Here is an 18,131-nt window from a genome sequence, read left to right on the forward strand (position 1 = left end):
TTCAATTTATTATTAATTTGATTTGATGCTGATGGTTCTTTAATGTACATAATAAAAATATAATCATTGTCTTGCAGTTTACTCCTCAAATATCCATCCCCATATCTGAGTATACAAGTAAGTCTAGGGAAGACCACTTCCGATTTTATTTTATTATGGTAGTGGCAACAGCAAGAACAAAAACCAAAATGAAAAAAATTCTAGTGATTCTTCAACAATTTTAATTTAAACATAACAGCTGTCAAAATCCCCTGCAGACGCACTCTACAACAGGGAAGAGTTTACACAGTGTCATGCACACTGGCACTACAATTCATTATATTAATATACTTTTTTTTTTTTTGTTGGGATGCTGTATAAAATGTAAATAAAAACAGAATGCAATGATTTGCAAATCTTATAAACCCATATTTTATTCACAACAGAAAACAATGTATAAAATGTTGAAAGTGAGACATTTTACTATTTGATAAAAATATTACCTACATTTGAATATGGAGTAATGTATCTCAAAAAGTTGGGACGGGGCAAGAAAAAGCTGGCAAAGTAAGTGGTACTAAAAAGAAACAGTTGAAGGAATATTTTGCAACTAAACAGGTTAATTGGCAACAGGTCAGTAACATAATTAGGTATGAAAAGAGCATCTCAGAGACACAGTCTCTCAAAATTAAACATAGGCAGGTGTTCAACAATATGCAAAAAACTGTGTCTACAAATTGTGGAACAATTTCAGAATAATGTTCCTCAATGTAAAATTGCGAAGAATGAATATCTGATCATCTACAGTACATGATATCATCAAACGATTCTGAGAATCTGGAGAAATCTCTGTGCGCAAGGAACAATGTCAAAAATCAATTTTGGATGCCCATGATCTTCAGGCCCTCTGGTGATACTGCATTAAAAGCAGGTATGATTCTGTCATGGAAATCACTGCATAGGTTCAGGAACACTTCCAGAAATCACTGTCTGTGAATACAGTCCACCATGCCATCTACAATTGCAGGTTAAAGCTCTGTCATGCAAAGAAGCCGCCATAAGTGAACATGACCCAGAAACGTTGCCATCTTCTTTGGGCCAAAGCACATTTAAAGTGGACTGAGGTATAGTGGAAAACTGTTTTGTTGTCAGGCAAATCAAAATCTGAAATTCACTTTGGAAAACATGGACCCCGCATCCTCCAGACTAAAGAGGAAAGGGACCACCCAGCTTGTTATCAGCGCTTAGTAAAGCCTGATTCTCTGATGGTATGGTATTAGTGCCTATGGAATTAGCAGCTTGCACATCTGCAAAGGCACCATCAATGCTGAAAGGAATACTGTATACAGGTTTTAGATCAACATATGCCCCCAAATCCAGAGGAAGTCTTTTTCAAGGATGGCCTTGCATATTTCAGCAAGACAATACTAAACCGCATACTGCATTTATTACAACACCAGGGCTTTGTAGTAGAAGAGCCCTGATGCTGAATTAGCCTGCCTGAAGTCCAGAACTTTCACCAACCGAAAACATTTGCCGCATCATGAAATGAAAAAAAATATAATGTAACAGGTCAGATGGATAATTAGCTCATAATGTAAATTTTATCACAGTGTGGTAAGGAATGTTGGTATCAGACCATATGTTCAATTTTTTGGGTGAAGGGGATGCTAGAGATATACCTACAGATAACATGAAACAACCAGTACCAAACAAAAAATTCAAATGTTTCATCCTATTATTGATTGCTTGATCTTTCATAATGCACTCTTCTTGATGGAATACTACTGAAAAAATTCCAAATCCACAACAATAACTTAAGTCAACTGTGTCAAAACCTGATTTATTAATGTAAAGTTACGATTGCTTAATTTCTGAAGTGCTCATAATGGATACTGGAAGACAGAAAATTCAAAAAGTGTATTTAACAACAAAATAAAAGCAATTAAAATTCCAAGATAATAAGTAAAACTAAATGCTGTAGTATAAACTGGGTATTTGTTCTACTGAAGTTTTTGGTTGTATGATGCACTAACAAAGGTAACACTGAAGAATAGTTTTGGGGAGCAAAGCTAAAATTTTAATAGAAAATTATCACAAAATGTAACATGGAATGTGCTATTCAACTACATGGTATTTTGTAGAAAATGAGCAGTGAATAGAAGGATTTTTTTGCTTTCAACATACATTTCCAAATATATTACTCTATACTACACTTGCTCTGTTCTTTCCTTGCATTGCCACATGTCACCTATTATATAGTGAGGTAAAGTAATATGCAGACCTGATTATTTCAGGCTTTGTTTAAAAATAGCCACAATACTATAGTTATGAATTGATGGTGACTTGTCAATTCAATTCGATTCTCATTTTGTACTTGGTAATTTGCGATTAGATTCATTTCAAAATAACACCTGTGCCTTTTTCAAAAAGTGTCTGCCTAATCCTCAATAGACTGTAATAAATTAAGTTTTTGAATGGTAGATGGCACTCAGCAGCCTTGCCTAAATTAACGTTTTTTAAAAAAAGTGTCACATTTAATATAAGTAACATCTGACTAAATGTAAAGAGTTTACTACAGGGGTTCCCAAACCTTTTTTAAAGCTGAAGTTCCAGTGAAGTAGAGCACAATCTTGGATCTTACTTATTGCTAACAGTAGTCACAAAGCATGATTTGGGATTTCAAAAAATGTATTTCCCAAATAATTTATTAAGTCTGCCTCCATAAACTAATCCTCAATAGATAACAATAAACTAGCACTTTTCAAACGGTTGATGGCACGCAACAGCCCTGTCTAAGTTGACATCCTTTAAAAATTGTGGCCAGATTTTGAAGACAGTACATGAGATAATTTAAAGGCTTTTTAAATAAGTAAAAAGTATAACTAAAAAACTTTTGAGGATAAATAAAACAAAGTAGCTATAATGTCTTTGTTCTAAATACATTATATTAGTTTACAATGTAACTAGAGGTGTGCAATAATGGCAATAAATTATATCTCGATATTTTCTGGGACTTTGATGATAACGATAATTAGAGAATATTTTGCATCCTTTAAATACATGTTTGTAACAGTCTTATTGATCTAGCATGGTCTTGTTAATAGGATATTAATTGTAGCTTACTAATGAGATTAATGGAAATAACAGTTAAGGAAAACAGGTCTTATTTATTTACTTAAAACTGAAGTAAAAAATAACAAACACATTAAAATCACTAGTCAAAGTATTAGAGAGATCAAACAGTGGAAGTATGAATAAACCATTGCAAAGCGGCCTACGCGATTTACACAAAAGACCAACAAAATTATTATAATGAGAGCATTTTAAACAGACACCATTAATTTAAGATATCTAAAGGGAATCTAAAAGGGTATAAAATACTAATCACAGTCTGGATAAAAATAAACTACTTTGGTGTAAAGTGAATTGTGCAGCACACAAGCAAGAACAAAAACCCTAATATACTGTACTATTGTGTAAAAATCTAAAGATCTGTGAAATACTGCACAGGATAAAAAAAAACTACCATTTGTAAACAAGTTCTGTCATATATTGCACAAAGATACAAAAAAGAAACGTATAACATTTTTAAACAAATTAATAACCAAGTTCTGTCCAAAATTGCACAAAGATATCAGAAAAAAAAATAAAACAATTGTAAAATTCTACTGAGGAAACTTCAAGGTGTATGACAGAAACACCAGTCTGTCCACAGCATCTTGCTTCAGAGCAGCACGGTTACATGTTACAACATTTCCTCCAGCGCTGAAAGCCTTCTCAGAAGGGCTGCTTGAGGCAGGGATGCATAGGTACTTTTTAGCAAGTTTCCCCAATTTGGGGACATGTACTTTTTGTGTTTTCCACTATTCAAATGGATTTACATTACTGTCCACGTCAAGTATCATCAAGTAAGCTCTTGATCTTTTTTTCAATATCAAACTCACTTTCTCTGAATTCATGTTTTGTTTTAAATAGGTGAAAAATTGTTCTTTTATATTTAAATGTCAGCTTTTGCCTTCAAGTACGACCTTTTAAAATAAGTTAGAATTATATTGTAATAGCAACGTTCGATCTAACAGCCCTAATCTTTCATAAAAAAAAAAAAAATTAAACTAATACCTTCTGTATCTTTTGTAAATTAAAAAACACTAGCTTTCAAAGATATTAGAAAACAACAGGTTAACAAGTTTAACAAGTGCATCTTACCTCTGGAGGTGCAACAGGGGATAGCAGCTTTTCCCCTTTAAGTAAGCAAGAAACATAACTGTAGTAACCAATTAGATCCGAAAGTGAAGAAAAGCGCCGACCTCCAATATAGAAATCTCCACACATTGCTATAATCCTAAAAAAAGAATAATGAAGAAAATATCAGTTGTTTATCTGTAAAATTATTTATACTACCAGACTAAACATATATTTTTATACTGTTGGATAAGTTTGGATTTTGTTATTACCTAAAGCATACCTTTAATGGTTAAGCCACTATACTCAGATGAAGTATTAAAGAAAAAGTATTCTGTTATCCAGCACTCTTTTTTTTTTTTTTTTTTTACATAACTTTTTAAAATAAACTTGTTCCAAACCACAAATAATAAAAATAAGACATAAACAGAGGGCTAATCAAAATTATCACTGGTAGTTTATGGAACAATAACCTACTGCTGTTATGAGTAATGGTATTTTTCCACTTACTGTTGAATACAAATCTACAAACGTATAGAAGAATACTGACCATATACTGTCAATTGCAAACATTTTGAAATTGCTCCAATATAATGCACGTCTCTAGTGATGTAATGATACACAGCCTTAAGCTGAATTACATACCTAAAGCAGAAACCTTTTACATGTTATACTAATAATGACGTGAAGTGTATAATGTGTGAAGACTTTAGCCCAAATATCAAATAAACACGTGCGCTATTATTCGAGAATATAACCAAATAAAAAAACATTTGATTTACATGTTGCTGTCAATGAGTTAAAAAGCCAAGCTCAAATGTCAATCGAGAGGGAGTTTATATGTATTCTTGAATGGTGCAGAGGTAAGAACTGCTGCCTTATAACCCAACGGTCCTGGGTTCGAGACCGGGCACCCCACATTTTCAATAGCGAGCTGATATTATTATTATTATTATTATTATTATTGCTAGAATATAATAAAAACACACATTTGATTTGAGTCTGTAACACCCAGTGTAAATTTTGCCTACATGTAAAAGTTAGCACTTGTTTTTTTTTTTATTATTCAGTTTTATTCTCTCAGAGACATTGACTGTGCTACAACGAACTTGCCTTTCCCTCTCTGAGTTGAGGGCATTTATTTCCATTCTTTTTATAAGAGCAGTGCTGCGGCTGATGCCTGCTCAGAACTATTTGTTGTATCTTTGATTGCCCCAGTAAAATGTCCCGTGACTGCTATCAGACTGGAAAAAGGCAAGACAGTAACAACAGACAGCTTCTTCACAGCGCTTTCGCTGGCTAATAGACTGCTGGACTCTGCTTGGCACCATAAAGTAAAATGGGACTTCCGCCTGCAGCTAAAGTCACTTCAGTATGCAAGCAATTCGCCACGCTGCGGTTTAGATCTGGCAATGCCAAGTTGATAAGATTATTAACTTCATTACTTCACATATTCTCTTGTTTGCTTCACTACTGCATGTTCTGTTAGCGAGACAGGCAATGCAAGCTGGCTGGAATCTTTTCAATGGGTGCTAATTACACCATATAAGTATGAAAGATTTTGTGTTTAATGGTCTTATTTGAATAAATTTCAATGTTAGTAAATTATGCTTTTCTAAAACGTATATCAGCTTGTGTTTGAAAGATTAAGAAGAATGGCAAGACTTATTACTTTAAACTAGTTGGAAAAGACCACTGCAAAAATACATGGAAGCTATGATACATAGGCACTTGTGACCTGTTTTTATTTTTCCAAAAAAAAAAATTGTTATGCCATGTTTAAAACAGTTTCTAGCAAGCTCGATGCAATATGGAATATTACATATACTGCATTTACATGGAGTGTTCATCTTCTGCCACAATATGCAGGTCCTTCCCTAGTACAAGGCCTCTTTGCCTGCATTAGCACTTAGTGTGTTCACTGGTTGTTTTGTTTTTAGTGGGTGTTTTCACACATGAAAGTGCCCCAACTGCCATTGCCTGGCAGGGCAGTATGTGTTAGGAGTGAGTAGTCTGGCACCTCTACATGCGATGTAATTTTTACCAGAGCCAAATCAACCACACCTAACAACACCCAATATGCTACGTGAATTTGTTGAATGGCATTTCAAAATGCACTAGCAGACAAGACTCATGCTTTCCCCATTTGCACCAAGTTTGGAAAGTGTAGCCAGCATAATGATCAAGTGCGTGTTATGCTCTACAGCTGTGCTCCTCCGTGGAAGCGAAGATCAATTTACATTTTATTAGCATGTGAATACAGTACCTCCCACATGGCAAGTGCACTGCTGATGAAACACTGCTGTTTCTGAGAAAAGGGAGTATAGTAAAATGTGTCCAATTCACCAAATTTTAAAAATGATGTTTTCTTAACAGTGGGCACATGTGAAAGTGTACACTCTAAAGTTTCTGATGATGTTTATATCGAGTTTTTATTATAAACTAGCATTGAATTCTTAATGGAAATAGCAGCCAAAGTGCCTCTAAACTTGTCTGGCATTGTCACAAATGCCATAGTCTCCACAGAGATAAACAGTTAAGCAAACACCCTAGCTTGATCAGCTGGTCACATGTGCAGACTCAAAACGTATTAATGCAAAAAAAATGAGAAGTGCTTTCTCCAAAGAAAGGCTGTAGTGTTAAGTCTGTTGTTGGAATTAATTTGGGTATGAAAGATTGAATGCTGAACAAACTACCGTGTTTCCCCGAAAATAAGACCTACTCTGAAAATAAGCCCTAGCATGATTTTCAGGCTGCTCTGTAATATAAGCCCTACCCCAAAAATAAGCCCTAGTCAAGATCTTCAGCTGAAAAGTAAGGCGCCTAAGGACAGGTTTATACTTCAAACAATGCGACGCGTGTGACCGAAACATCCATTAAATTCCGAGGAAAACCTTGCCACAATATCTCTGAACAGCATGTTTAATGATTACATCCATCAGTTCGGGGATGCGCCCATTCCAGCAGCATCGGCGCAAGACAGGAACAAAATCCCTGGATGGGGCATCAGCTCATCGCAAAGTGAACACAAGCACACGCACACACTAGCATCATTGAAGCTTCACTAAATCCCCAAACCTTCATGTCTTTGGATGGAAAACTGCATGTTTTCCTGGTGGGTTTCCACAGTGTGCTCAAACACCAGACAGGAATCACAAGGGACGTGACTCCCTGCGAGACAGCAGCACTACCGCTCTGCCACCATGCCACCCTATATCTGTAACTATTAACAGTATTCATTATTTAAGCAAAATTAACGATTTTTCTGTAAAATGTAACATACATATATTAATGCATTTCATCATGAAAGTGATATCAAGTATAAATCTGGAATATTATGAATTTAATGTGTTCTGTGTGGCGATGCTGCTTGCCACTGCTGTCTGGTAAGGAGGAAGCCCCAAAAGCACGTAGCAATTTAACAAATGGGTCGGTTTTAAGATGACGTTTCCGACGCTCTGCTTTAATGATTAAGTAAACTACGAGGTTAAAGACGAAATTTCAACTTTAACCCCAAAATAGACCTTTTCATTATGTCTATTTTTTTTCTGTGTGGCTCAAATACACCGCCGTACATTCTGACCATATTGTAAAAGTGCAAAAAAAAAAAAAAAAAAAAAAAAAGGAAGGTATGTGAGACTTTTAAAATGTATTGTGTCATTACTTTGGGGAATATGCGGCGCTTGAGTATCAAAGCAACATGAATACATTTGAATGTCGCCATTTTGCTTCACCACATCGAACCATTCATCAAACATCGAAGCATGCATATCAATCCAGGAGGATCCTAAATGCAGCAGGAGTAGCAAGAAATTCACAGTGCATCACTTTTTCCACATTTTGTTATGTTACAGCCTTATTCCAAAATGGATTAAATTCATTTTTTTTCTCAGAATTCTACGCACAACACCCCATAATGACAATGTGAAAAAAGTTTACTTGAGGTTTTTGCAAATTTATTAAAAATAAAAAAAACAGAGATCACATGTACATAAATATTCACAGCCTTTGCTCAATACTTTGTCGATGCACCTTTGGCAGCAATTACAGCCTCAAGTCTTTTTGAATATGATTCCACAAGCCTGGCAAACCTATCCTTGGCCAGTTTCACCCATTCCTCTTTGCAGCACCTCTCAAGCTCCATCAGGTTGGATGGGACGCGTCGGTGCAGAGCCATTTTAAGATCTCTCCAAAGACGTTCAATCGGATTCAAGTCTGGGCTCTGGCTGGGCCACTCAAGGACATTCACAGAGTTGCCCTGAAGCCACTCCTTTGATATCTTGGCTGTGTGCTTAGGGTCGTTGTCCTACTGAAAGATGAACCGTCGCCCCAGTCTGAGGTTAAGAGTGCTCTGGAGCAGGTTTTCATCCAGGATGTCTCTGTACATTGCTGAAGTCATCTTTCCCTTTATCCTGACTAGTCTCCCAGTCCCTGCCGCTGAAAAACATCCCCACAGCATGATGCTGCCACCACCATGCTTCACTGTAGGGATGGTATTGGCCTGGTGATGAGCGGTGCCTGGTTTCCTCCAAATGTTATGCCTGGCATTCACACCATAGAGATTCAATCTTTGTCTCATCAGACCAGAGAATTTTCTTTCTCATGGTCTGAGAGTCCTTCAGGTGCCTTTTGGCAAACTCCAGGCGGGCTAGCATGTGCCTTTTACTAAGGAGTGGCTTCCGTCTGGCCACTCTACCATACAGGCCTGATTGGTGGATTGCTGCAGAGATGGTTATCCTTCTGGAAGGTTCTCCTCTCTCCACAGAGGACCTCTGATAGAGTGACCATCAGGTTCTTGGTAACCTCCCTGAATAAGGCTCTTCTCCCCCTATATATATATTATATATATATATATATATATATATATATATATATATATATACATATACAGTATATATATGTATATTATATATACATACATATATATACACATATATATATATATATATATATATATATATATATATATATATATATATATATATATATATATATATATATATATATATATATATATATATATATATATATATATGTATGTATATATGTATATATATATATATCAAGCTTATCAATATTGATGCAATGATTTTTACAGACATCAATAGTGTATTACAAGATGTTTTTCATAACACAGAAAAATACAATTAATAGCAAGAAGAGACAACAAATTACAATACAAGATGATTCTAATACAACATAAATAAAAATGTTCAGACAATGAGAAAAGTTTTTAAATGCCTTAATATTAAATCAATAAATGAACTTTCTGAACTCAGTAATTTGTCAAGAAATGCACTATATGCATGCATCAGATCAGGGACTAAATCTGTTCTTTATTACCAATACAACAGCAACAGATTTAATGGTCATTACACTGGCATTCCCTTCCACAATTTCCGTCAATATTTTTGACAGAGTTAACCTACCCATATGCATCTAAATGGTTTTACCTGAAATGGTTCACCACATTTGTTTTGCTCAGAAAGGACAGTACGAAGGACCCTGGTCTCCGATCACTTTCTCTAATGAGGTAACTGCCCGGGTTTCGAGCCTGCCGCAAACGTTCCTCAGCAATTGTTCGATCAAGTTTTCCATGATACCATCTAAAAGAGAAAAACAACAAAATACATTACAGGAAACATATTAACATAATATATAAATTCCAGATACAATTAATTCCACCTAACAGATCTTGTATTTTACATGTGTATATACAGTATATAAACATGTACACTGGGTATGCATTTACAAAGAAAATAAACTGTACATGTATTTAAATATATGTGCCTTTGATAACATGGTAATCTGGCTAATTTCCATCATAGTACAGGTATGTAGTAATAAAGGTAATTTATGACTGTCTTTGAAAACTTGAATATTCATGAGATCCTGAAGGCTGGTTTCAGTTCTTTCTTTGGCACTGCCAAAAGCACAATGAATCTTTGATAACAAGTTTTGGTTAAAAACTGAAACATCAAATGGCATTATATGTACACTTGAGACTTTTCCACCAAACACGATCCCTCTCTTCGTATTTATTTATTTATTTATTTATTCTGTACAATGGTAAATAACAGATGTAGGCACATACTGCAAAGCACAATATGGATATCTCCTGAAAGCTTTAAAAGTTAAGCCCTGTTAAATCTGGGGACTACCTGTGTTTTGTCATTTTTTTTTCATCAAATACATCAGGTGTAATAAGTTTTGCATAATTTACAAAGCATTTCAGTGATAAAGTTTCAATGACGTACCAAAAATTAAATAACTCTTAGAATTTTAGTACATGGAAGAGAAAAGCCAAGCAAAATTACACCTTTTATTGGCTAACTAAAAAGATTACAATATGCAAGCTTTCGAGGCAACTCAGGCCCCTTCTTCAGGCAAGATGTAATGATTACATCTTGCCTGAAGAAGGGGCCTGAGTTGCCTCGAAAGCTTGCATATTGTAATCTTTTTAGTTAGCCAATAAAAGGTGTAATTTTGCTTGGCTTTTCTCTACATTCATAATGGCTAACACGGTACAACACCCTAGTACTACAGTACATGGAAGAGCAATTTTTGGACTCTCTGCGGAACCTTTTAAAAAAAATGTTTTTACTCTGTGAAAGGTTCCCAGCACTGGCACCCTGTTAGGCTGCATTTGAAATTTAGGCATGACATTGCTAAAATGATAAGTTCCAAAAGATGTCTTAAATTTATAGGAATTTGGTAAATAAAAAGACTTGTGAGGAATAGTAAAACAGAAGACTGCATTCAGTATATGTTGACTGGGGCAGCACAGATAATGAAACGCATAAAAAAGTAGTAAATAAATACTACAAAGCAGGAGAAGGTAAAACAACAATACAGGAGTAGAAGAATGATTTATTTATTGTGATAGCAAAGAGGCAAATGGCTTTGTTATAGTAATGAGTTCAAAACAAGTTTTAAGTAGTGAATTACTAGATAGTGTTCAGAGAATGACATTCTACCAGCATACCACTCAGCTCTATGACAAAGGATTTCCTGCTTCTGTACGGGCTTTCTGGAGAATGCCTCTGCCTCATGTTAATTCTCCACAGGGAAATCAACTCGGGCTGTAAACCCTGCAAATGTTTAACCATTCAGGAGGCTTATTAGTCATTTGATTAAAATACATGCAATATCGCTACTACAGTTGTTCACGTGACATTATCTACTACAGCATCACATTTTAGGTTGAAAGGTGATCAATAGTACACCTTTTTACTTAAGTAGCATCACTGCATTTAAAAATCAACTGTAAACTAAACTGATCCACTTTTAGAATTGCTTAATAATTTTGAATCATATTGGGTGGCTGAAAGAGAAACAGTATAGATTACTTTAATGTTTCTTTACCATTATTCTTTTCATAGAATGCAACAAGTGGTAAATAAATAGCAGTAGACAGAAATTTTGTTTGCTTTTGTTTTTAAATCAGAACAACCAAGCCATATTAAAAGCTAAAATGCTAAACACAGCAGCAAACTTTACGCACTAAGAAACTGCAGACAAAATACAGTGGACAGCTTCTTAACACATACCACAGTACCAGAGACTCCAAATTACATACAGTAATGCAATGAACATACATGACAAAATTCCTAAAGGTATATACTGAGGCATATAATGAGTTGAACTGCCAACTACGTGCTGAAATGACATTTCCACACACAAAGACAACTCGCATAAAACGTCATGTCATATGTTAAACCAATAAAAATCCAATGCTTGACTAAATAATACTGTCTGTTACAAATTTTGAAATTTCCAATGTGTAGATTATAAAATATATCTATAGATAATTGCAAAGATATATGTTTGAATAATTAGCTGGTTAAAAAAATACTAAATATTTAATAAATTGGTCAACTTACATTGTTCCCAATTTTAAAACTTGTCAGTTTTACATGAATCCTTTATTCCAGAACTACTGTAAAACAAGGTTGTTTTACCGTTTTCAAGGTTTCTTATGTGAGTAAGCAACCTTTGATATTTCTTATACTTGTGTACAAATCCAGAATTTGAAAATTATTTGGGATATCATCATCTGTACTTAATAAATGTAAAATTGTGAGACAGCATTACATTCTTCAATGTACAGTGGAGGTCAAAAGTTTTGGCGGTGACCCAAATGTATTTTGCTAACGTTGCAGCTTCAGCAGTTTCAGATTATTTTTAATGTTTCTATGGTATACTAAAGAGCAATTAACAATTAAACAATTAAAACCATTTCATAAGTTTCAAAGGCCTTTATTGGTAAATGCATCAAATTTATGTAAAAAAAAAAATGTTATACAGTCATCCCTCACCTATCGCGGAGGTTACGTTCCAGAGCCCCCCGCGATAGGTGAAAATCCGCGAAGTAGCAACCTATATTTATTTTATTATTTATACATATTTTAAGGCTTTATAAACCCTTCCCACACTCTTATAAACCTTTCTCACTCTCTTGTTAACCTTTCCCACACTCTTATAAACACTTCCTATGCTCTTAAACACTTTCTACATTCTTAAACACCGCAGACCAACACTGCGCACTGCACGCAGCGATCAGACGTCGATGTGTCTGCACTCGCTTTGTGAAGGGGGCAGCTGAACTCACGCTGAGCAGAAATGGACTTTGTGCTGCTTCTGCCAAAATGCCTGCTTGTCGCTCTGCGCGTTCGGAAGGAGGAGGAGGAGTGGGGGTGTGTGAGGGCTGAACACACGTTCGCTCAAACCCTCCTCCCCAGAGGCGCAGTACGCTTCTGCCACTTCGCATTGTCAAGGGGGTGGGGAGCTGAATGAACGCTAAGGAGAAGTGGACTTTGTGCTGGCTTTGTGGTGCTTGTCAATAATTTAAAAGCCTGTACAGCACCTATTTTCCTGTCTCACTGTCTTGTCTTGCGTGAAGTTAAAATGTTTTATAATAGTGAGATGTTACTCATATCCTTAGCCCGACATCCACATATCATATGTGTTAACAAAGTGTGTTTTATAAGTTTACATGTGTTTAAAGCATGTGGGATGGGTATTTTAAGGCTTAAACTATAAAAATGTTTATTTATATGGTCTTTCTATATCGTGGATTTTCTCCTGTTGCTGATGGGTCTGGAACATAACTTCCGTGATAGGCGGGCAATCACTTGTATTTAAAAACCCGCGAACTCGTGAATCCGCGAAAAGTGAACCGCGAAGTAGCGAGGGATTACTGTAATTATATATCAGTAAAATATTGTTATTTACTGTATTAAAAAATAGAGTGACAAATTTTATAAGTATGCTTCATGTATATTGTAACAAATAAAAAGGAAAAACTGTTAAAAAGTAACTACCACTTATTCACCATTTAACAATTTCATATTAAGTTTTTAAGAAGACCATATTAGAAGACAGACCAACTAAAATGAAGATCACTACCTTAAACTGTAGTATTATACAAAATTTAATTTTTGGGTGGAGTATTCCTTTAAAAAGTTTTTGATATTATACCAGTGCAAGAATAGCCAAGAAAAGTTAAAATGTATTAACAGAAAATATGAAATATATATGTATATATATGATTGCATCGCAAATATAAGTAACAACACCAGAAGATCATTCTGAATTTTACTCATATTTAAGAATATTTAGAATTTACTCAGATCTGTGGAATAATCAAGACAAAATAAGAATAATATTAGGAAATAAAGGATGAAAATGTATGCTGAAGTAAGTTTTACGAGAGCTATGAATTAAGAAAAAAAACTGAGAATGAATTGGAGGACAATCAAGCCTGAAAAAGTCAAATGTATGTTAACATCTTGTTAGAATATTCAATGAAAAGTGAGCTTTAGTAATTAAGAGGCAATGATTTTTTTATTTGAAGATGCTCTGAATTTATATTTGAGTGGGAGGGAACCAAGACTGGGAGGAGACGTTAAAAGAGAGAGCACAAGATTTACACATCATTGTAATGCCAGTATTGTAAATGTGCTATTTTGTTGAATGCATCAACTGTTAGCAGTGTTCATTAGTTTGAGTCGTAGAAGTATGTTAAAAAAGTAAACTCTGAAGAGGTCTTTTTTTCTCACTAAACTAGGTAAGCTGGAACTTTAAATGTATCAATCATTAACTCAAAATAAAAAGTGTGATCTTATTTTATTTAAGTCCGATATAGAATTTCTGCTTGACAGCCAATGGAATTCCAGGGATTCATTTCAACTGAAGAGAAACTGAATTGGTCAAGTGTTTCATATAAAGTCAAGGAAATTAACATTTAAAACAACAGAAGTCGACCAAAGTGCTCTAACAATAACCCCCAAAAAGTAGGAAATTTCATATACAAGTCAATCCCCTTTGTAGTCTCCAAGATAATAGTGGATTCTGAAGGGCAGTACATCATAATGGTCAGGAGACTAAACAAAGCTAAAATAATTCTGCTGAACATACTGTATACGCACCAAACTGGAATGACAGAAAATTTCTTTGAAAACAATTCGAGAAACACTCAAAGTATATCTTAAGGGACAAAATGTTTTATACTGTATGTCACTCATAAAAGTTAATTGCAAATTAAGTGGACATCAGAAATAATTACTGAAATCTTCAGAACTGCTAAAGAATATACTAACTCACCCAACAATATACTACAAAAATGGTTGTCACTATAAAACAAATTTAATTTTGCAAATCCAAGAGAAATGGAACAACACATTTTTAAGTCATGCAGAGGCTGAGTGGTGTGTAAAATTCTCATACACACTGACTGCAGAACAAAACTCACACCACTCTCATTATGACCATGGAGAAAAATCCTAAAAAAAGAAGCTCAACAAATTACCGTACATTTCAGAAAAATGATGGAAAGCAAAAAAAAAAAAAGTTTATATTGTTAAAATTAATATTCTTCTGTTTCAGAGAATTCCTACATATTAAAAAATCCTTCTTTAAAAAGTTTGACTTGGCTGAAAGCCTACTTATAAGGAAGGCAAAAATACCACATATTTAAAGGAGGATACTGAAAAAGATTGAAAGAAGAGGGTGGCATTTCATTTCCTGACTTCCAGCTTAACTATTGGGTTGTGAATGTTTATAATTTGAGACAACAGAAGGAGGTAGCAGGTAATGGATAGGCCTGGTTAGCCTTAGAAAGAAAGTCTTGATTGAATTTCTCTGCACGTGCTTTGAATCATCAAAAATGTCTGTAAATTTACCAATAATCCAGTTGTGCATCACATTGTTTAAAATAAATAATCAATATAAGAAACACTTCAAGGTAGAAATGATATTCCCTACTGTACACCTCCTTTAAAATGTTACTGTATATTCCAGCCCTTCATATGCTATACAGCAGTGGTTCCCAAACCCAGTCATGGGGACCCAATGTCTCTGCAGGTTTTTGTTCCAACCAACTTCTGTTTTTAATTGGACACCTGGCCTAATTAAGTCAGCTGTTATTTCCCAGTTTCTGTGTTTTTGGATTGATGTAAAAATTACAAAACTAAGCTTGGTATTTTTTTTTTATTAAAATATACTATGTAGTTATATGGGAGTAATGAAGTTTTTTAACAATATTTTCATGATGATTTTCATTCACCTGGTGATCTAGATATTTAATCCAATATTTACTAATTAGAGGGTCTGATGCTAAAGTAGTTGCAGCCTTTCATAATTCCTGGTTTGCCTTGTTGTCTGCTCTGCTTGTTTTTAATCATCATTATTAAGATACAGTGAAGAGAGAAAACATAGAAAAGGGTCAAACTAATAGGAAAACAACAAAATGGAGTTAATCATTTAAAACTTTAGCAAAAACAGTTCTAAATATCTTATAAATGGAAAAAAAAAATCAAACTGTTGTGCTTTTTTGAATGCAGAACAAGAGAAAAAAACAACCTAATTAAATGAGTCCAGTTATTATCGATTACAGTATTATCAACCATTGTGAATCTGGTTGGAACAAAAACCTGCAGCCATAGTTTGGGAACCACTGTTAAATAGCATTTAACTTATTCAAATCATTAGGTATCTGTACCACATGGGATCATTTACATAGAAAATGTGTTCACACCTTTTGATGAACTTCTCAAATGTAGAATTCCATCAATAAACATTTTTAAAATAAAGAATCCTACTCATCTTCCTTGATTTTACATCATCACCTACTACTGCACATATTTTAGCTAATAATGAAGAGAATATAAGCAGTATTTCCAGACTTATTATCAAATGGGTGTTGTATACAACATTTGAGATTAAAATTATCTAAAATATATCAGAAACTGGACCCAAATTAAAAAATGATGCCACTTAGCATCAACCACACTAGTTCATATGTTTTAGACTAGTCCTAAATTAAGTCTGTTCTGGAAGAAGCTATTTGCTTGTTTATTAAATAATACTGGATTTACAACTATCCCTGATCCTTTAACGACAATATTTTACATAACACTGGATAGGTCTAGATTATACAGCAATAAATTCACAACGATCTCCTGTACTACACTGTTAGCAAATTAATTGATTTCACTTAACTGGTGGTCATAATGCACCCTTCATAATTGACAAGCAAAGTCTTACATTATCACACACTGAAAGAATACAGAGTTTTAATAATTTTTTGAACTATTTTATAACAGGCTGTCACTCCTCACTCACCCAAACAGAATGCCGAAATGGGTATTAATATGATTTTACAATTTAATGTATTATAACTCTGTCCTTGAATGTTGCATTCACTGAATTTTTGATTTGGACTATTTTTTGTTGGGGTAATGTAGGGCGATGATAAGGATGTTATTACGCTTGCAAAAAGCCTGCTTTCATTATTCAGATTTCATTTGCATAAGCCAATCGGAAATTGTCATCTATATATATATATATATATATATATATATATATATATATATATATATATATATATGTAATTCACTAAGCCGGCAACGAGTAAGACACCCATGGAGCATGCAGGACGGAGCCACGCCCACCAACTCTAAGACCATTGGATACGACGACAACTCGCAGAGCCACGCCCACCAACTTGGACGCGACGACTCACAAAACATGGCGTTATTCATGTTCGTCTGTGCTACAGTCCACATGCACCTCTGAGCCACGTTGACTTTTTGGTTACGTCGAACGACCGTGTCCACCATCGCAAACTGTTTTACAAGCTACATACAGCGATTCACATCCGTGACAAACATGCGTCTTCTTAGATGGTCCTGCAGGAACACGGAAAACGTTTCCCCGACCACCAACACTCCTTATTCCCCAGCCCGCGTCCACCCTTGCTCTCCAGGCATTCACACTGACTGCTCATGTGCCCGGACGCAACAACTCACCAACCACCCCATAAGTCGCTTTCGTCTGTGCTACAGTCCACATGCACCTCTGAGCCAAGTTGACTTTTCATTATTCTTTTCGGTTACGACACACGATCGCATCCACCATCGAAAACCATGGGAAAGGAACAACAAAGCCCCGCCCACAAACTAACCCTCCTCCCACGTGATAGGGAACACACCTCAGAACACCGCCCGCCAACTCAAAACATCCTCCCACGTCCACCCTCGTTCTCGAGGCACGGTTTACTCATGTGCCCGCCCCCAACAGCTCACCAAACACATACTCCCTTGCTTTGGTCAATGCTACAGTCCACATCCAGCTGTGAGCCACATTGACTGTTCATTTGCCCTCCATGACTACCGCTTCAAATGTATTTCATGGAAACAACACTTCTTTCAATGTTATACAAATTCCTGCATAGGTAACTGTTTGTTTCTATTAGTCGGGTTTTTCTGGAAAAATGTCATTGACGAAACTGTTGCTCTTAAACTTCGCAACATGGCTGTTGGCTTTGTTTGCCAAAATTGGGATAACTTCGGCGACATGGTGTCCGTTGTTGTTAGTCACAGAAGCATTGTTATACAGTCTGCTCAACAATACGCTGACTACATGAATATGTCCAGAGTCTATGGTGGCGAGGCAGAAATTGTGGC

The 18,131-nt window shown here is 35.2% G+C and overlaps 1 protein-coding gene across 1 annotated transcript in view; it reads right to left on the reverse strand.

Moving 5' to 3' along the window:
- Positions 1–18,131, reverse strand: part of rasa1a (RAS p21 protein activator (GTPase activating protein) 1a) — a 178,158-nt gene that overhangs the window by 101,336 nt on the left and 58,691 nt on the right. Inside the window, exons 2-3 of the mRNA XM_028804718.2 lie at positions 9,618–9,770; positions 4,189–4,324 (exon numbers count right to left, since the gene is read on the reverse strand). Of these exons, the coding sequence (XP_028660551.1) occupies positions 4,189–4,324; positions 9,618–9,770 (289 nt within the window). The remainder of the gene's footprint in view (positions 1–4,188; positions 4,325–9,617; positions 9,771–18,131) is intronic.

The sequence above is a fragment of the Erpetoichthys calabaricus genome, chromosome 7, assembly GCF_900747795.2.
Source record: "Erpetoichthys calabaricus chromosome 7, fErpCal1.3, whole genome shotgun sequence".
NCBI lineage: Eukaryota > Metazoa > Chordata > Cladistia > Polypteriformes > Polypteridae > Erpetoichthys > Erpetoichthys calabaricus.